General features: G+C 39.1%; 2 protein-coding genes across 7 annotated transcripts in view; both read left to right on the top strand.

Moving 5' to 3' along the window:
- The window catches only part of arhgef1b (Rho guanine nucleotide exchange factor (GEF) 1b), a 35,315-nt gene extending 18,051 nt beyond the window's left edge, over positions 1-17,264 (top strand). For 2 of the 6 annotated variants that reach the window (XM_026370102.1, XM_026370104.1), the window contains exons 5-32: positions 242-275; positions 388-493; positions 1,073-1,213; positions 3,076-3,105; positions 3,913-4,024; positions 4,157-4,235; positions 4,416-4,445; positions 4,843-5,043; positions 5,170-5,311; positions 6,341-6,352; positions 7,096-7,260; positions 9,150-9,340; positions 9,448-9,594; positions 9,953-10,035; positions 10,271-10,396; positions 10,513-10,627; positions 10,766-10,866; positions 11,037-11,111; positions 11,197-11,272; positions 11,775-11,942; positions 12,031-12,118; positions 12,214-12,336; positions 12,443-12,495; positions 12,601-12,744; positions 12,870-12,998; positions 13,243-13,427; positions 13,862-13,966; positions 14,205-17,264. In XM_026370102.1, coding sequence (XP_026225887.1) covers positions 242-275; positions 388-493; positions 1,073-1,213; positions 3,076-3,105; positions 3,913-4,024; positions 4,157-4,235; positions 4,416-4,445; positions 4,843-5,043; positions 5,170-5,311; positions 6,341-6,352; positions 7,096-7,260; positions 9,150-9,340; positions 9,448-9,594; positions 9,953-10,035; positions 10,271-10,396; positions 10,513-10,627; positions 10,766-10,866; positions 11,037-11,111; positions 11,197-11,272; positions 11,775-11,942; positions 12,031-12,118; positions 12,214-12,336; positions 12,443-12,495; positions 12,601-12,744; positions 12,870-12,998; positions 13,243-13,427; positions 13,862-13,936 — 2,931 coding nt within the window. In that variant the 3' untranslated portion in view covers positions 13,937-13,966; positions 14,205-17,264. Of the gene's footprint in view, positions 1-241; positions 276-387; positions 494-1,072; positions 1,214-2,847; positions 2,992-3,075; positions 3,106-3,912; positions 4,025-4,156; positions 4,236-4,415; positions 4,446-4,842; positions 5,044-5,169; positions 5,312-6,340; positions 6,353-7,095; positions 7,261-9,149; positions 9,341-9,447; positions 9,595-9,952; positions 10,036-10,270; positions 10,397-10,512; positions 10,628-10,765; positions 10,867-11,036; positions 11,112-11,196; positions 11,273-11,774; positions 11,943-12,030; positions 12,119-12,213; positions 12,337-12,442; positions 12,496-12,600; positions 12,745-12,869; positions 12,999-13,242; positions 13,428-13,861; positions 13,967-14,204 lie in introns of those variants that run through there. The other 4 variants (XM_026370106.1, XM_026370105.1, XM_026370107.1 and 1 more) reach the window with 4 other exon arrangements.
- A 394-nt stretch (positions 17,265-17,658) lies between these two features.
- On the top strand, positions 17,659-20,426 carry cd79a (CD79a molecule, immunoglobulin-associated alpha). The gene is made up of 5 exons (XM_026370281.1): positions 17,659-17,799; positions 18,195-18,512; positions 19,094-19,209; positions 19,456-19,518; positions 19,713-20,426. The coding sequence occupies exons 1-5, from the start codon at positions 17,739-17,741 to the stop codon at positions 19,836-19,838; spliced, it is 684 nt and encodes a 227-aa protein (XP_026226066.1). The 5' UTR covers positions 17,659-17,738; the 3' UTR covers positions 19,839-20,426.
- The last annotated feature ends 83 nt before the right edge of the window (positions 20,427-20,509 follow it).

The following is a 20,509-nucleotide window of genomic DNA, read 5'->3' as shown; positions in this document are numbered from 1 at the left end:
AAGTAAGCACCAGTGTTTTGTTAATGCAAGAGCTTCTTAGATATGAAGCTCTTGCATCTTATGTGTGACATTTATATATATGTATATATATGTATATATATATATATGTATGTATATATATATATATATATATATATATATATATATATATATATATATATATATGTATATGTATATGTATATATATGTGTGTGTGTATTTAATTCTGTCTTTTTGTTTGTTTTTTTGCTCTATAATACAGATATTAAGAGTGGCACCTCAAATATCCGGTTTGGGTAAGTTATTTTCCTGTACCTAACTTATTACCAGCCATTACATTTTTGCTGTATACATACATATGTCACAATAGTTCTTACTCTCTAACTTCCCCTTTCCACCTTTTCTAAGACCGAACACGTCTAGATGGTCTCTCTGAGGAAAACATAAGGCAACATGCTAAGGACATTCAGAGCATGCTGGCTCCTGAAGTTGCCAAACAGCTGGAGGATTTCAGGTGAGATGCCCTTTTTTACATATATGTAACTTTTTTATTTATCTTTTTTACAATCCCATTCATTTTATTTTTAATTTCACAGTATTTGTCACAGGACTTAAGGACCAACGGTTGTCGTTAGCTTTAATTGCAAAATAGGTATAATTACTGCTTTGTGCAATGAAAAGGCTTTTATATTTACACTTTGCACTTTGTCATGTTAATGCTTACAGTAGCTGAAGGGAGTCTTTTAACCTGGACAGATAAACATTTCAGCTGGAGGCTGCTTAGATTTGATTTGAATGCACAGAAATTAAAATGTGTGCGTTACATTTACGAGCAAGGATGCAAATAAGCTTTTCTAGACTGATAGGTATTTAAATAACACTGTCACACTGTGTGTGTGTGTGTGTGTGTCAGTAGATGTTAGAAATGCACAGCCCACTGTTAAATAGCTCAATTTTAGCTATGGTAAAATATGCTTATTCAAATATTATGCGTTTACAGTAACAAGCCTTATTATCTATATTATGCATTTGCTTAAGTTTGGAAAATATTGTTTTTGGCAAATGTACCAAACCTCTGGTTTGGCATGGATAGGCAGAAGAGGATGATGGGTATGACACCCAATGAGGCTGAGCTGGTCGACGTGGACAACCACCATCACACAGACCGTGTCCCAATGGAGATGAAGGAGAAGTGTGTAGCCGAGATCCTGCTGGAAAAGATGTCTGAGACACAGTGAGTGTTTCTCTCTGTTTCTCACACCAAAAAAAGGTGTTGAGAAATGGAACTTCACACTACTTCATGCAACCTGGGTTCCTAAATGTAATTTATTTGCTTTAATAGATGGTGTAAGATCAATGACAACTGCTTTAGAAAATAAATAAAAATTCAAAGGTGCACATGTGCGCTAATAAGGTGAGAACAATAGTGATTAATTAAGAAACAAACATGCTGTGAACAGACTAGGTAAAGAAGGTAGGGAAGATACTTCCCTGTATTACCTCCTGCTCTTTGCTTTAAGCTGCGATGACTGGTCTGTCAAAAAGTCTAAAGTTAGTACTCCCGTTTCTACAAAGCTCTACAGTAGGTATTTCCAGCATCAGCCATGCACATAACCAATCTAACCCAGAGTGCACACAGACAAATACAGCAGGAGATGGAGCAAATCAAGCTCGCTGATCTAGAGAGCTTGGAGAGGAATAAGTGATTGGAAGAGAGCACAATAGAGCAAGAAGGAAATGAAGAGGCAGAGAGGAAAAGATGGAGTCAGCAGTGCCACGCTGGCAGGAAGACTCTCCCCTGGCGTTTTGCCAGTCCGAGGGAGGGATGGTGGTGGTGGTGGTGGTGGATGAGGAGGAGGGGGGTTACACAGCAGAAGAGAGAAGGGGAAAGAAAGGGCCAGAGGGTTATCAATGCTGGATAGCTGCTGCCCCGGACTCAGTGAAAGAATGTAGGCAGGAGATCTAGGGGAAAGTTAATCTATCCTTGACCCTGTGGCCAACTACAATGTGTTATCCTCTGCATGAAGCGAGTCAGACAGAGAGAGAGAGAGAGGAGGGCATAGAGAGGGCAGAAGACTGTCTAACTTCATCTTGTCAGAAGAGAGGAAAAAAGCGAACAACAGAAATGAAAGGAGATGCACTGTGCACAAGCTCATCCTGTGAATGTAACTGTGAATGCTGGTAGTGGAAAAGACACAAAAAGCCTGCAAAGCAGTGTGTATCAAAGACACGATAATTCAGCCTCACTGCATTCAGATTCACTCAGTTACTATCACACAGTTGGATCTTTATCTCCTCTGCACAGACGATTCATTCATTTTCACTCCATTCATTGCTCCTGACAATCATCTCTCTATTCCACTCACTTTAACGGTCTCCTACACTTGCACTCAGTCACCCCCTTCCTCTCCGGATCGTAGCACCGTGTCGCCATCTGTTTCTCATTGGTCTCTCTTTTGATGAGAACGAGGCGACCAGGCCATTTGATTGGACTTTGTAGGGAAGTCCTGGGGAAACCCCTCCCACCCTTTATGTTCATAGCAAAACATCAGTATCCAATTTCCACAGTCTTGCCTGCATGTTGCATCAGACAAAAACATGGTTAAATAGACATTTCCGCTGTGCTGGAGTGTTTTCGACTTTGGATTCCCTTTGCAGACAGCTTGTTGAAGAGACAAACCAGAGGAGATTAGGTTTTAGTGATTTACTTCAGAAAGTGTGGAGACAATAGTTAGAATTATTTGCAAATTTACAATTTGCATTTTTCAATAGTTAGAGCAGCAGAGGTGCAGCTTTTGATGCATCTCTCACTTTTCTGAATTTCAATTTTTTTTTCTTATTTTTTGCAAGTTTTAGAATATGTTTAATAGCTTCTGCTCTGAACACAATAATATTGCAGTCAGCTTTGAGTTGGTTCAGGAAAAGCTTAGCCACTTCAGATTTCACCGACCCAAAAAACAGTTGGTAATCAGTCGAGCAAGAGAAAGGAAAAATGCTACTTAAAAGGAAGAGGTGAGTTTGATGCTTCAGGAGCAGTGACACTGTTTGTTTCCTCTGCAGCAGTAATGTCACTGACAACTGTCTCTTTTCTTTCAGACCTACAATTGTCTCAGACGAGGAAAAATGGTGAGTTAAGTTTTTTAACTTAAAATGTTTGCATGTTCTTTTTAGGGCTTGGAGCTGATTTCACTTATTCATGCTTTTTCTTAGCCAGGGTGTGGTCAGTATACCAGATTTTTGCATACTGGTTTAAATGTACTATTAACAATAATGTTAGAAAACGTGTTTCACTTGAGCTGCTCTAGAGACAAGTGTGTGTGTGTGTGTGTGTGTGTGTGTGTGTGTGTGTGTGTGTGTGTGTGTGTGTGTGTGTATATATATATATATATATATATATATATATATATATATATATATATATATATATGTAATTTATTGATAATGAGAAACAGTACAGTATGCTCTGTAAAACTGTGCAGTAACTGGTGGTGAGAGACACTTGTGCTTTTGTTGTGTGCACATCCTCAGAGGCTCCTCCCATAGCAACGTTTTCATCTTTATTCTCTCCTCCTCCTCCTCCTCCTTTTTGTGTTACATCTTTTTCTCCTCCCCAGTTCTTTTCAGCTCCTCCTTTTCTATTTCTAGGCATCTTCAACACGCCACCTCCCTACTTTTCGTTCTTGTTATTTCCTCCTCAGTAGTGATGCACTTTATTTGCTCAGCCTTACCATCAGTGACACTAGAAACTAGACACATAACTTAAACTTAAACTGAAATACTTTTTACTTATACTTATTCATTTTGTCCGTGCATTACCGGGATTTTACATAACTGTACATTTATATGTTCATATTTATTAATTGAAAATGCATAAATATGAACAAAAACTAGATAATATTGTATGTTAACATATTTATTAAATTGTTCCTCTAGCCAATCCATCTTTTCAGCTGTGGTCTTCTATATGAAGCACCTTGGGGTGAAAACCAGGGCAGTTGACAGTAAGAAGTCCAGAGGGGGCTTCTTCAAGAGACAACTGGGAAAGGTAAACACCCCCCACCCCCGGCAATCAGACTGGTCAATAAAGACACTTCACTGTTCTAATCAAGCCTATGTAGGATAGCATTTCCCTTTTTGTACCCCTTAGATTTGACTTCTTTTTGTGGTATCTTTTCAGAATAAGAAGGAGGAATCCACAAAGGCCAAGCCCAGAGGGGTGTTTCCTGGTATTCCCAGTTGGATTGGAGGCAATAGTAGTATGTATCGGCTTTTATGCCTACATTACACATGAACTCTATTACACTGACAATGTCTGACTACACATTTAAAAAATATTTATAAAAATGTATTGTTAAAGTGACATTTTATAACTATTCTAAATATCTTTATATATTGGTTATGAGAACATGTTGTCTTGCCGTTCTTTGCTGTTACAGCTGAGGTCAAACCTAAGTTGGAACCTGAAGGTACTAGTGGTCCAGAGTTCCCACCCCTCTTTTTATCTGTAGAATAGTCACCTCCCTACTAATCAACCCATAAGCATGTATGCATGTCCCAAATCAAACTGGGAGGGAATGTGGGCATTGTTTAGTTGATTCTGTGTTTCAGGGTGATTGTACTCTTTTGTGTGTATTCATAAGAAAACTTCCCACTTTACTCACTTATTTCATATCCAGGGTTGTGGATGTTGTCTTGTACCAAACTAACCGTAAACCTACCTCAGAGGGCCTGATTGCACCATACTCCTCCTGTCTGTCTTTCATCTTTGTCCCTTTTTTTCTGAATAAAGTGCTTTGAGGTTGGTTTTTATGCATCTGTATTGTTCAGCTCAGCTAAACTTGTTGTACGCTTGTGCTTCTTCAGCGGAAAAGGAAAAAGTGACTCAAGAGCGCAAGGGTCTAGCTCCTGGCAGAGGCTCCCTGTCTGAGCCTTCAGGCACTTCCATCTCCATCAAGAAACATGCTCCTAGTCCAGCCCCTCCTGCACTGCCTGGGGTAGAGATCACTGATGGCTCAGTCAACAACATCAGCACCACCAACAGCACTGACACTGTGCACAGTGATGGTAAGTCAGCTCTCTGACCACTGTGTTGTGTGAAGTCTGGAAAGCACCAGATAATTCCTTCTACAAACAATATGCAATAAATAAAACTTGATTTTTTTCTTCTTGCCCGATCTTCCAATCCTCCAGGTCTTTCAAGGAATCGTTTAGAGCCTCCACCCCAGACAGACGGGGGTGATATGTCGCCTGTAGGGCTAGCAGGTGGGCTGACCATCGGGGAGCCCATCTTAACCAGTGACATTCCCACAGAGGAAAATATGGAGAAAGAGAGGTGAGGAGGTTGGAGTTATAAAGAGAACAGTATCTAGGGAGTGGGATTGAAACTGCAGTGTACTGGCTCAGTGAGACAGCACTTAAAGGATTAGAGATTGTAATCGGATTATAATTAGATTGTATGGGAGGTGTTCAGTGTTAAGACTATAGATAGTCTATAGATTCAATGATCAGGGGAGAAGGGGAAAGCGAAACATGTCGCAAGCACTCAGGCTGAGGGAGCGTGGTAAGACTCCCCCAGCAGTCTGTCCCTGCTGTGCGCTAGCTTTTGCCATGCTGCCCGTTGCTCGCTAGCTAACAGAGCCTGCAGTTTTGAGAAGGACCCTCACCAGGTGAACTTGGACCCAGTTTCCCTTCCAGTCCTTCTCTCTCCTATGTGTCCTTTCTTTCTCCTTGTTCTTCTTCACAATTGCATGTGTGCTCTCCTAATATAACTACATCCATTTGTGTTGTTCAGTGGGTCTTGTGTCTGCATCTCCTAATATTTACTACGTAGCTTTATTGCAGTTTTTTGTCGCATAGAGGTGTTTTTGTGCAATACTTGTTGTGTTTTCAGAGACATACTGACACTGGTGCTTTCTTCTAGATTGTTATGTGTATATGGCACTGATAACCGATGAAGATGAAACTTTATACTCAGTAAACAGGTTTGGTATTTAAGTGGTATTTAATAGAAATGACTATATTTTGTTTCAACTTTGTCCAAAGCTTTAAAGAATGTGAGGATTTGTAACTTTGCCTTGTAGCTAATCTGTGCTTGTATATCGTCCCATGTGCTTGTCAAGATGTCTGCATTTGTTGTGGCCAGGACCCATTGTTTGTCCTGCTTGTCACTGCACACATCGTGTGTGTGGTTACATGTTGTTCCAGGGGCTTTGGCATCGTATTCAGCATGCTACTCAGACAGCGGTTTGAGCCTTTATTTTAGAATATTATGACTGGGGTGTTCATTTGCATGTTATGGTTGTTACTGTGGCGGATTTATAAAGGCAGGTGTGTAACGATGTGGTGTCCCGTGTTTTTACAGACGGAAGACAAGGTGGGTGTCAGCGCCGTGACAGAGTCATGGACATGCTTCAGGCCTTATGCTGATCACATATCACATACATACACACACAACAAACAACCCCCACATACACACAATACATGCCCTGTGCTCCTGATACATAACACAAACACATGGCTAAGTATTCGAATGTGCTTGTGAAGGAATTCGAGTTGGCTTGATTGTTGAGATCATTTGGATTATTTTTAGTTGTGTGACGTTGAAGAACTGTTGAGATATAAATGAGTATTTAAGTTGGCTTAATTGAAAAATGTTGGTACATACAGTACGATATATAGAAGCAATGCATGGCTACTTTCTTAACATACTGTTGTAGATTGGTTCCAAGTAATTAATTCAAGTTCTGCCATGTCTGCAGTAAATGAAGGAAACTCTGTTTCATTGTCAAATCAATATATGCATGCCATATGTCATGCATATTAAATTTTCTGTCTTTCTCCATCTTTTGTTGATGTGATTTAACACTGACTGTAAATGACTTTACACAATCTTATTATTCTTTTCTTTTGGTATCCCTTCTCTTAATTTTATTGTGTGGCATGTTTACTACTTCTATATTTTTGTTCTTGTTTTCTCTTTCTCCTCCTTGTTTTCCTTTTTTCTTATCCATAAATCCTTTCTTGCATTTCTTTCCATGTTCTTCTCCTTCTGTCCCATTTTCTTCCAAAATCCTTTTTCATTCCTCCCCCATCCTCTCCCACCTTCCCTCCTTACAGTAGGAAAGTGGCACGTAGTGAGAGTGCTCGTGTGGATCGGCACTCCTCTCGTCGCCGTGGCTCTTCCCGGAGCAAACAGTCCCGTTCCCGTAGTGATGTGGACCTGCAGCCACCTTCTACAATGCCAACATCACCTGCCCCGCTCAGCCCCCAGCATCTCCATCCGTAAGATAGGCAAAACCCCTTTTAAAGCCTCTCTGGTTGGAGAGGTGCACAGCAGGGACAGATAGGATGTCAGACATAACAGTGCAGGAGTCCTGAAATAACCAGAAAACATGAATGGTAAAATAAATGGAAAAAATTCAAATTGATTCAGAAATCTCTGGTAGATCACTTTGGAGGTAACGTTCAGTTGATTGGTTAATGTGGAGAAGTGCAAGATATTTTTTAGGGCATGTGTCAAGCTGACAAACTTACTGACTTACTATTGCCCATCAGACACATTTGAAGAAGTGAGTAACAGCTCTACAGTTTACTAACAACTCCTCTTTTTAATGAGAGGCCAGGCACTTAGCTCTTCAGAGAAATGATTATTGATTTGGGTCAGTATAGATCATTTGGTGGAGTTTCAGCTGCAGCTGTTGTTCAAAAACTGTCATCATGGAGGTTTAGTCGTCCGCTGTTTTCAGACAAAATGACTAAATGCAACTGTCAATGTAAAACCAAAGAGTGGTGTAGCAAAAATGCTAGAAAAAGGTGAAAATAAGCAAATAAAATGGTAGAATTGTATATTTTAGGTAATTAATTAATATCATAGTAATAAGTGAATAATTTGAAGGTTACTGTGTCCATCGTTATTTTTGTATATCATTTTTATTTGTCATTCTAAGCTATACATACCGGCCAAGATGATTTTGCAAAACAGTATCCATCTTAACATTAAAGTTCTACTTTACGCAGTTGCAAGAAAAAGTATGTGAACCCTTTCGGGACTACGTGGACTTTTGCATGAATTGGTCATAAAATGTCACAACATTAGAAAAACACAGTCTGCTTAAAATAATACTACACAAACATATGTTTTCATGTTTTTATTTAACATAACATGTAAACATTCACAGTGCAGTGTGGAAAAAGTATGTGAACCCTATGACTTCTCGAGAGCTAATTGGAGCCAGGAGTGAGCCACCCTTGAGTCCAGTCAGTGTGATGATATTGGATGTGTTGCTGAAAGCTGTCCTGCCCTTTAATAACACACACCAGTCTTGGGTCTACTGGTTTCAAGAAGCACTGCCTGATGTGAACCATGCCTCACAGAAAAGAGCTCTCAGAAGTCAAGAATTCTTGACTTGCATGAAGCTGGAAAGGGTTACAAAAGTATCTCCAAAAGCATTGATGTTCACGTGTCCACAGTAAGACTGTCTACAAATGCAGAATGACTTCAAGAGCACAGCACAGAATGCTGAATGAGGTAAAGAAGAATCCTAGAGTGTCAGCTAAAGACCTACAGAAATCTCTCGCACATGCTAACATTTTTGTTGACACCTCTACAATAAGGAAAAATTAAACAAGAATGGAGTACATGGGAGGACACCATGGAGGAGGCCATTGCTGTTGTTTGAAGTTTGCAAAAGAGCACCTGGATGTTCCACAGCACTACTGGCAAAATGATGAAACCAAAATTCAGTTGTTTGGAAAAAAACACACAACACTATGTGTGGAGAAAAAAAGGCACAGCACACCAACATCAAAACCTCATCCCCTCTGTAAAATGACATAATGTTTGTGTAGTATTATATTAAGCAGACAGTGTTTTTGTTTTGTTGTAACTTAGATGAATATCAGAGCACATTTTGTGACCAATTCATGCAAAAGTCCACGTAATCACATACTTTTTCTTGCAACTGTATATACTGTACAAACAAGAAATGGATAGATTGATAGAACATGCCTGGTTTACAATTAGAAATGCAGCCACCTGCTATTTTTCAACAACCTCCAGTTTTGCTGCCAGACTGTTTGTCATATCACTTTATAGTCACATGGGTCACATTAGTTTTAGGTGTTGCTAACCAGTCAAAACTTATGCTTCTCCCACTTCTTGTATTTATCAGTCTCGAGGGGTCAATTGCACTTCCTGAAGCACCTGGTCAATCCCCAACCAGCTCTTCCCCACAGGTAGAGGAGATGGAGCCACGGCTCCTGGAGTTTGAGCAGGACCCACCTAACTGGCGGGAGCTGGCTTCCCCTGAAGCTCTGTCCAGCCTCAGCAAGAAGGAGACCAAGAGGCAAGAGGTCATCAATGGTGAGGAGAAGAGAACTAAAACAGATAAAATAATGTTGCTGTATGAACGATATCTTTTGATAGTCTTTTTACCTTTTCACACATTGTACCTTCTCTCTATCTTTTAGAGTTGTTTGCAACAGAGCATGCCCATGTGCGAATGCTCAGTGTCCTTCAGGTGGTCTTCTCTAAACCTCTGGAGAGAGAGGAGCTCCTCACCTCCCAGGAGATTGCCGCCGTCTTTCCAAACCTGGACGAGATCATTGAAATGCACTGTAAGTGCTTTTGCAAACTTTTACTGATGGACTGTGTGGGCGTGCTACCATAGTAACACACATGAAGTTAGTCCTCTCCTTCCACACAACCAAACCATTTTGCAGCGAATTTTGTGTGCACTGAAATTAATTTAAGCTCTGAAGCTCCTTGTTGTGTTTTTTAAATTGTTGTTGCCAGTGATAGATGAAACTTGTGAACATCAATTTATACAGAAATCACAAACAAATTGACAGGATGTAGACAAAGTACAGTGTTGGTCAGAATACAGTGCTGTCTTCATCAGTACCTTTCAGACTGTTGGTTGGTGCCTGCAAAGAAACGGCTCATAAAAAAAATTGTTTATTTACCTGAATCCAGATAACTTTTATGAGAACCTGAAGAAACTGCGATTGGAAGACAACTTCATTGTGAAATCCATCAGCACCACAGTGCTCAACAGGGTGAGTCATTATTATCTTGTACTGGCATCCTGGCAAGTTAATTTGATATAATGTGGTTATTATGTTAAAGGCAAAGTCTGATTCTGTCGGTTTAACAACTATTGCGAGATAATGGAATGTTAGTTATAACAATTACACTTTTATATTAGTTTTTCTTTTATATATCTTTATTCCTCTAATTCTTTACTTCTGACTAGCAGAACTCAGTGTCTAAATAAAGCATGGTGTGTTCCAGTTTGGAGGTACAGAGGGGGATTGGTTCCAGAAACTGACAGCTCGTTTCTGCAGTCACCAGTCATGGGCTTTGGACCAGATCAAGACCAAGCAAAAGAAAGACACACGTTTCAATGCATTCATACAGGTAAGATGCACACACAATCAATTTGACATTTTTAAAGGTTTGGATACACGCACAAAGACATAAGTGGTCGCAAACATGTTTCCCATTCTGACTGTGTATGTGTGTTTTAATACCAGGAAGCCGAGAGTAGACCTCAGTGCCGCAGGTTGCAGCTTAAAGACATTATTCCTATAGAGATGCAGAGACTAACCAAGTATCCACTGCTTCTGGAGAATATTGCAAAGAACACAGGTGTGTGTTTGTTTTGAGTCTGTTTGTGAACCAAATTCAGCAAAATCAATCAGTTACGGTATGTCCCAGAATCTTCGCAGATTTATTGCTTTTGTTTGACTTTAAACTTTCAAATCTGTGCTTTCTCCATTTCCACAGAGGACTCAAAAGAGAAGGAGAGGGTCCAGCAGAGCGCAGATTGCTGCAGAAAGATCCTCAACCATGTCAACGAGGAGGTCAAAGGAATGGAGAATCTATTGGTGAGAAACACATAATCAATCACTCAACGCACCGTTATGTGGTGATTGAGTACCAGCTAGAGTAAATTCATCTTGAGACCTCTGAAGGCCTCTGCTTGTTAGACTCCTTCTACTTCAGGGCTGTGCTGTCTGTCCTCTGTCTGACCCCTAATTTCTGTCTGTGTTCCTAGACTCTGAAGGACTATCAGCGTAGATTGGACACATCAGGGCTCAAACCAAGTAATGAGCTCTATACTGAATATAAGGTAAGATTCTTTCAACAATGCCTGTTTGCACACTCCCATGTGCCCTTTGCAGATATTCTCATTATTCTCCCTCTGTCTTCTGTAGAGCATTGACCTAACTCAAAGGAAGATGGTTTATGAAGGCCCGGTGATCTGGAGAGTCACAAAAGAGAAAGCAATTGGTAAATGCACTTGAAGTGTACATTACATGTAAACCGAAAGGCATTATGGGTGCTTTGCTTTCTGAGCAGTGCTGAAGAAACATAAAATATAGAAGGAATATTTGCATTTACTCAACAAGATTTATCTGCTTCCAGTTATCTGCAAATGTATCAAATATTTAATGTACTTTTCTGAGTGTGAAATGATTATTTGTTTATCTGCATGAATTCAATAATGGAAATGACAGATCATTCTAATACAGCCAAACTTTTTTTTTTTTTTTATAAGGGGAAAAACATTTTCCACTCACACATCATTAGATAAATGGATGTGTACACTTCATGTGGAGTTAAAAGTAAATAAATGTAAATTTATACAATATAAACAATTTATAGGTAAGAAGCCTTCAGGCATAAAAAATTACCAAGGAGGAATTGATAAGACAAATAACAGGGGTGCTGTTCTGTCCTGTCTTCTACTGTCGTATCCTCTGACCCAATCCCTCTCTTCCCTGTCTCTCAGAGGTGCAGTGTGTGTTGCTTGCGGACCTGCTGGTGCTCCTACAGAAGCAAGATGACAAGTTGATTCTCAAATGCCAGAGCAAGAGCACCAATGCCGTGCAGGAGGGCAAGCAAATGCTGAGCCCTATTATCAAGCTGGATTCGGTCTTTCTCCGTGACGTGGCCACAGGTTAGCCACAGTCAAAATTGTTCAAGTCACTAGCATTGCGGAATCAGTGTCACAAAATCTTCCTGCATTTTTTTGCCTTTTCTTTTAGATCAAAAGGCCTTCTATGTGATATTTACCTGGGACAGTGGTGCTCAGATCTATGAACTAGTGGCTCAATCCATTGGCGAGAGGAAAATGTGAGTGTCAATGAGAAATACACAATTACTCATGTTTGTTCCAGCAAAGAAACAATGGGATGAGTTGTAATCTTATATATGCATCTGTATTTTAGCTGGACTGAAGTGATAAAGACAGCAGTAGATGATCTGAAGAAGAGTGGTGTAACCAGCAATAGGTTGCTGTTGCCATTGCCGCTGCCCCTTTCAGGTGGAGGAGCTCCGTTTAGTCCCGTAACGTAAGTGTCTTTGTGCATTCACACGTCTGAGACCAAGATATATTCGCTTGTCAAAGTTTACTCATCTCAAAATATCTAATTTCTTTTGTCATTTTCTCTCCATCAGGCTGACTGCCCCTTTGAGCCCGACTGAGAATGGAAGTTTGAAAAGCAGCATTGGTGAGGCTGCGGTGCTTTATCAGCTGTTAATAAATAGTCAGATTTTTTTTTTGTAACACATTTCTGAAAGCTTGATCCAAAGTTAAGCCTTGTATCTGTCTCTAGATCAAGACAAGGACAGTTTGATGGATGACAAGCCTTCAGACCCAAGGCACATGCTGATTGATTTCCTGTCAGACAAAGGTTTCGACTTGATAGGCCACTCAAACTGCGCTCAGGAGAAGGTGGCCAGCAGTGCTTTGGATGAAGGTGAATAGAGTTTTCCTTGTGCTTCTGTGGATGATTCTTTATAACTGTGTGTCTTATCTTTCTAAGCTTTCATTGTAGCTTGTCTGTATTCCTAATGAAAGCACTGAATCTGTCTCTTCCCTTAGTCATGTCGCTGAAAAGGCTGTTGGTCGGCAGCATCAGTCTATCAGAAGACTCACAGGCTGATGAAGAAAACGGAGAGGAGCAAACGGAGAAGTCCAGTCAAGATTTAGATAGTAGCTGTCAGTCAACAGGTGGGTCTGTGTGTTTTTAAAGGGAAAAGTTTGAAAGTTATTCTGTTTCTTTCAGAGATTAAAAGACCGATGCTTATTGCTTTTTTACCTCTCTCATTAACAAAATATATTCACGCAAAATCTCAAAATTACTTACTTTAGTTATAGTCACCAGGAAGCCTTAAATTCAAGCTTATACTCATGTTAAATGTTACCCTATCTCTTGCCACACATGACACATTAAATTGACTCTTTGTGTTCACAGGAGAAAACCAGACCTCCGACAAAGGGGCAGAGGTGGAGAATGATAACTCTTTTGAAAAAGAAGGCGAAGGGACAAAAGAAGAAGAGGAGAGGAGCATCAGTGCACCCTTAGTGTTGTCTCAGGAGAGGTTGGAGGAAGTGTGCAGGAGGCTCACCAGCCTGGAGGAAAAGCTAAAGAGATTACAGGTGAGGGGAGGATAACACAGAGACAGGGATAGAAGAGAATATAGAGAAAACTGTGTAGGTAGTATGACAGGGGCAGATGAAGAGGAGAGATAACAGAAGATGGGAGCTCAGTGGAAAGAGACTCAGTTGGGCATCAAGGATTTCACAGTGGATAACTCAAGTAAGGAACGAGCTGTGTAGGACAAATGGGGCCAAAATGGCACAAAAGAGAAACGAGAGAATAAAAAAACCATTTAACCACTGCTGCTATTGCTTGGCTGAAAATTGCCTTGTAAAATTGGACTTCTCTAAAAATGGCTATTATGTCCAGCGCTTGCAATGTGTCAGAGAAACAACAAGAGAGACATTAAGAGATGTTAAGAGGAGGCAGTTGAATTTTGTGTGTGTGAGAGAGATCTGTGTTCCTAAGGTGATATTGATTTTGTGTGTTACAGACGGTAGAAGATGAGCACCACAGGCTGCAGGAGGCCCTTTCCAAGTTCTCCCTGCAGATGGGTAACTTCCAATAAGACAGCTTCATGCCGCCTGCTGGCCACTAGGTGAGATATCAATATAGCTATTAAAATGAAACAATGGTAATGAATAATATAAGTATCCAATTAACTGTCAACATTCATCAAGTGCAAGTTTAGTTTCAGAAGTAAGAAACCTCTGAGGTTCAAATCTAAAAGGTCTCATCTCAAAAGTGTGATGGACACAAAGATTATTAGATTACAGCCTTGTCATCATCATCGTCATCAGTTTCATTAACGTAACATGTTATTCTCCTCTCTTTAGATTTTTACTGGTGCTGTTCTGGAGTGCAAGAGTGACTTTCAGAGGCTTCCCTGAAAATTGCTAAACCTTCATAAGTCATACCTGGATCATTGCTGCTTCTATTTGTTTGTGTCACAGTCGTTTGCAGCCTAGCAGAACATTTCCTGTCTGACAAAAGAGGGGGGTGGGGGTTAAGGAATCTGTGCACAGTTGCAGTGGTTCAGTGATGGGACATGGGAGGTGTGTGTATGTGTGTGTCTGTTTGAGTGCATGCTTGTTAAAGAAGTATACAATAACAAAAACGAGACATCCTACTTTTTGAGTGGGAGGTTGGATTTGCAGAGTGGTGCCAAAAATAGGAGCAATATTTTGCTGTGAGAGAGACGCTGCCTAACAAAATGTAGAGATTGCAATCTGCTGTAACACACATACGCACACCAGAGACATGCACAGTAGAAAATAATAATTTCTAATTATTGCCAATAGCAGATGTACAGTAATGAAAGAATCCTATAGTTGCTTGCCAAATTAGCTTTACCAGATGTAACTCTTAAGGAGCCAATGTAGCATTGGAAGATGTATTTAAATACTACTGCTGAAACAGTATATGCTGCCATTTGTTGTCTATGCCAAAGTATCTCAGAGATGCACTTTTATTTATCCAAACAAGTTACCCACACTGTTTTTGCAAAATATATTAACATTATTCTATCAGGCTTTATGTAGGTGGCTCTCATTATTACAAAAATGCATGCAAGCAAGTGTATGTATGTGTGTTACAAAGGTTTTAATTAAGGACAACTTTGGTTCTTACATTAATCACGTCACATAGAAACATTTATAAATAGTGGCACAATAGATAATAATGGAGACATGTTGGTATGCACTGCTTTTATTTATTCATCTGAGTCAGGTCAGTGAGTTGCCTCACCCCATTGAAACTGTTACCGTGCTGGGGCAAAAGAGAAAAGATGTGTTAGACAAAAGACAAAACACAAGAAGGTAAATGTAGAATGTGCAACAGAGATCGAGGCGGAGAGTGACGAAGACTGGGAAGTGCGTTCAGAGGTTGTTGTTGATATATAAGACAAAATGTGTAGACAACATTAGATTAGGATTTGTAGACACACACACACATACACCTACAAACACTGAGGGCCTAGTCTTCACAAAGGGCGTTCAGTGCCAGCATAATTTCTGCAGCATCTTCCCCCAGAAAGAATCTACAGCTCCTGATCCAAAATGCTGATTCAAGACGGGGTTATAGAGTGTATTATATGACATTAGATTTACAATGCTATTAGTGCAAAATGTCTATTCTTCCCTGGTAGCAATGTTGTTATGAAGATTGAACTTTGCCTTTTTATTTTATTCCGACATTGTTTGGAATTTTTGGCACACAGGACCAAAGACATAACAGAGCACCATTATATTCTCACACAAGCTATAATTCTCTCCAAAACTCCAAAATGTTGCAATTGAAGTAAATAGGTTGTAAAAGGTCAAAGATGAACAAAACATCAGCAAAACAAAACAAACCCAAACAGAATCTGCAGATCTGTGATTTCTTCTATATACGCCAAGGAGTTATTGTAGAAGTTGTTGTCAGTATCTTTTGAGTGTCGCTAACTTTAAGCCTGTATGACTGCCACAAGCTCTGCTGTTCTGACTTGGATTTAGGTTGAGAGACCAAGTACTGTTAACACCTCTGGTGCTAAATTGAACACATGGGACTTCCAGTAGCAGAAAAGGACAAAAACAACAAGACAGTGAAGCCAGATGAGCATACAAAGCAAATGTTAAAGGGTTGGAGGAAGGAGAACTGCATTCTCACCCCAGTGTCACTCTTATAGTACTGTAACCATTGTTGTTGCCAGAACAACGTTATGTCCCCTGTAACTCTACTGAACCTCAGTAGGAAATTAGGCAAATGGTAGTGCCAGAAGTCACTTCAGTGTCGCAAGTGTCTAAATGATTTCTATCTTCTCTCCACGTCAGTATCTTAGAAATTGTACATAAGACAAAAAGTTTTAAGAAAGTATAAATCAGATACCCACTCCACTTATGTTTAATCAAGCTCATTAGCAACTCATGAAAACACGCTCACCACTTGCGATGGCATGATCACTTTTTTCCTACTGCACAATTTTACCGCATATTGTTGTGCATTTGAATTGATTATAGGGGTTGGGGAAGTTTTTGTCTTTTTTTTTCCATTGTTTTTCAGAGAAGCTTTTGTAATTATGGACTATGCATTGTGCTGTAATCATGAGAGAGACAAGACTTGTCTGTAATTTGTCTGCACATGAACAAACTTAACTGTTATGCAAATATTATAACCGTGACATATTCTTTGGAGTGCCGTGACTAGCCAGCTTTTCAGTGGTTTATACTGAAATAATTAATCCAACCAGGAATTTTTTAATTTTAAACTGCAGTAGTCAGTAGGTTAAAGCCAGCGTACAGCGGCTCCTTCACTTGTAACTGATTGAATGACTATTGCAGGCACTTGTTGTTCTCTCTCTGCAGCTGCGCTCATGTATTCTATATACAGATACCTAGATGTATAGAAAATGTATTTATAGAGTGGTGCCTTGTTCTGATGATCGAGTTTGCTTCATAAAGGGCTCATAAGTCTACAAACACAATCACTGTTGTTATGATGGACTGTTGTATATGTGGACCTCAGACAGTGAGAGACACTGACCAAATGACTAATAAACATTGAGGGATCATCGTGGGATTCTGATGATTTTGGGGGCTGTTTTAAATTTTTATGAACTTGGCCAAGAGTGAACAGTTTTTTTTTTGTCCATCTCCATTACAGCAATAGGATTTTAACTTTCTGCCATCTCTGCCAGCAGGTGTCCTGTATAGAAAAAAAGACGCTGGCTCTTTCATACGGTCATCTGCCACCTTGTGTATCCACAGTATAAACTATAAATATGCAAGAATTATACTGTGTATTTGGGTTTTGATTTCTATTGTGTAAGAGGCTCTTTAATGATGTATACATAAGGAAAATTGTGGTACGTTCTGTTTTTTAAAATCTTCATTTTTTAAATAAATTGGGGAAACAAATACCTGTTTTTGCCTCTTTTTTGAGACCGTTATCATTTTAATATACTTGTAATGCTTCGTTAGGTGTTACTATGGCTACATGCTGTGAAAGCAGTACAATGTTAAATGTATAGGATTTTACTTTTGTTAATTTCTGTACCTGTATAACCCTTTTTAAATATACAGTATGAACTGTTTTTGTTTTTTTTAAGTCACAGGAAATTTACAGTACAGTGGTTTCAGACCAAAATAGTCAGACCCCTTCACTCTTTGCATACTTTTGTTCTTCTTTATTTTATTGTATCTATAATACACATACATGCAGATATAACTATTATGCAAATGTTGGGAGGTACAAAGCCATTCAAGTGGAAATCCTGACAAGACGAAAGCAAGACATCAGTGTGTCATTACAACAGTGAACACTTGGTCGTCGTTGACGTATTTTGCCTTAAGTAAATTGAGAGTTATTATATTTTGCACATTTGTGAAAAAATGGGAACATTTGTGGAAAACATGGGGATACTTCTAATCTTTGTTCTCTTCTGCTCTGAAGGTGAGTAAAACCAATTCCAATGCACTAAATATCTGCAACAGTCTTATGTAAGTGTTTATATGTGTTGTGTTTCTCTATTTTGTTAAAAATAATTATGTCAGTCCAGAATTTGTTTATAAATATATGTATTTGTTCTGTTAAACTTTTGTGTTCTTCTGTTTTTTGTTGGTATTTTTTCACGTTGATCTCTTTTGAGCTTTTCTGCTTCAGTGAACCACATTTCCTGTCAGAGCAGATGGCTGTGCTGTTGTTTTTGCCTAATTGTGCTTTACTTTAACAGCTAATTTTATTTTGTGTTATGCAACTTACAGTAATTATATATCAATATGTTATACAATCATAGTTAAATTCTTTGTGAAATTCTGTGTTTAATTTTTTACATATTTCTTTCACAGTGGCCATTAGTCAGGATGACGTGACTTTAGAGTCAGACGATCCCTATATGAGGGTCCAGGTTTCTGAAGAGGTGGTGCTGAAATGTTGCTTCACGACAAAGAAGTCAGTGAAATATACTTGGGTCAGATCATTTCAGAGTGACAAGAAAATGATAGGTCCAAAACATATAAAAAATGGAACTGCACAAGGAAAGGATGTAAGCCAGTGTGGTTACCTAAAACTTGAGTCAGTGAAGCTGAATGATTCTGGACTCTATCAGTGTCAGTTGAAGTATAATGAAGACATCTTAACACATGGAACCTACCTGCAAATCTACAGTGAGTATATAAATGTCTGTGTGTTGGCTCATTGTATATTGTATAGGTGTGTTATATATGTTACATGGCAGGTTGTAATCAAGTGAGCTCTGAGCAGTGTTGTCACCTTGTAAGCCATAAATCCATTTAACCATCGTCTATTCCAGAGCTGTGAAGGGCAGCATCCTTGCATATTGCAGCTTAGTTAATCTTTGCGTCATTAGGATAGTCTCATTACAGTGTGCTGCCCAGATATTTACTTTAAATAGCACCAAGATTAGATCAAGTAGCAATCAAGCTTGTGTGGAGGCATTTGTCACACTAAAATTCCATTTTACATCATAATCTTATTACACATAGCAGATTTGCACGAGTGAGATAACCCGCATTAATTAACCTTTTCCTAACAAAACTTCCAGTTGTTTTTTTCCATTTCTCTTATATGTTTGACTGTTTTCTTTAAACTAAACAGAAGAGTTATACAACATATCAATCTTCTTATTGCAATGTTCACTCACACATGCTACAAAGGTATGTTGTGTTTGTGTGTGAACAGCTGAAGACACAACTGCTGTTTGATTTGTTTCACCTCTGAACTCTAGAACCACTGGACAAAACAATAAACCTCAGTGAAAACACCAAGAACAAGATCCTGACAGGTGAAGGAATCTTACTGCTGCTGTGTGTGCTGCTGCCTTCTGCCAACCTCCTCTTCAAGGTCAGAAGGTCACATTATTATGACCGACTGCACATTACAGCACATTGATCTGTCACCTAACCTTGACCTATAGCACTGACATAGAAGTGAGGGCGAATGTACCAACACGTGTAAAGTGATCTTAAGACAGCCCTGCCCTCAGTGTTCATACCACATAGAGCCACAGGGTTTCTCACGTTTCTTGCCTTCCTTGGTGGGAGGTTGCACCATTTCATAGCTTTATCAACTTCTGTTTACTTTTCACAGTCCAAGAAAGTAAATGCACTGGAGAAAAAGAAAATCCAGAAGGAAGAAGAAAATATTTATCAGGTAATCTTGAATTAGATGAGTCACACAAGTCATGGCAAGGATTTGATAAATACTAGTGGAAGCAAGTTTGTGAAAATAGGAAGGAAGATATGAATGAACATGTTATCTTGTGCTACCGATCAATTAAACACAAATATGGTTTATTGATTTTTCTGTGTTTACTTAATATTTATCTTCCTTATGTCTTGCACTAGGGGCTAAATCTAGATGATTGTTGCACCACATATGATCAGATTCAACGATCCCAGGCACATGGCCCATACCAGGATGTCTGCAACATTATTGAGGAAGAAGAAGAGATCCAGCTGGAGAAACCTTAAAGCAAAGCGAAAGAAGAAAGCGAGAGTCCTGAGTCTGTTATGAGCGCTTAAACTTAAAGTGTGCGATGTTTTTTTTTGTATGCAGACATTTTGAATTTATGTTTCACATAGCCTGTATTTAGAGTTTTGGTGTTTTGACAATATGTTGTTTAATCAGCTTCATACATTTAAGATTAATAGAGTGAAAATGTTTGACTTCAAAAAAAGCCATTTGACGAGATAATCTCGCCACAAGGTTCACACTTAAAAATAATATATATTTTTTGTGTAGTAAACTTCTTTGTGTAACTAAAAAAACGTTATCTACCCTTAAGGCCTCCAAATGCATAAAACAAAAGGCTTTCCAGGAGTAATTATAAACTTTCAAATCTAATCTTCTTTGACGAACAAAGTTAAATTTGAACATGTTTATGAGAAAATAGTATCATGTTGCTGCATGTGAGTGGACATTGTAATGAGACTGTTTTGCTAATATCTTAAAAATCTATACAGTATAAACCATTTCTTGCATTTTGCAGATTGTTTTTGTTGATGTGTCACAATTTATTTGCTTTCTGACATTTCTGTGAGCGATCAAAAAATAAAAGTGTGACGAAATCCAAGAATGTCCTTTATAAATCTAATCTAATCTAATTTGTACTGAATGCAGTAACACTCACTTGCAAAATCAA

Source organism: Anabas testudineus, chromosome 16 (genome assembly GCF_900324465.2).
Source record: "Anabas testudineus chromosome 16, fAnaTes1.2, whole genome shotgun sequence".
In the NCBI taxonomy this organism is placed as follows: Eukaryota; Metazoa; Chordata; class Actinopteri; order Anabantiformes; family Anabantidae; genus Anabas; species Anabas testudineus.
This window is presented reverse-complemented; position numbering and strand designations above follow the sequence as displayed.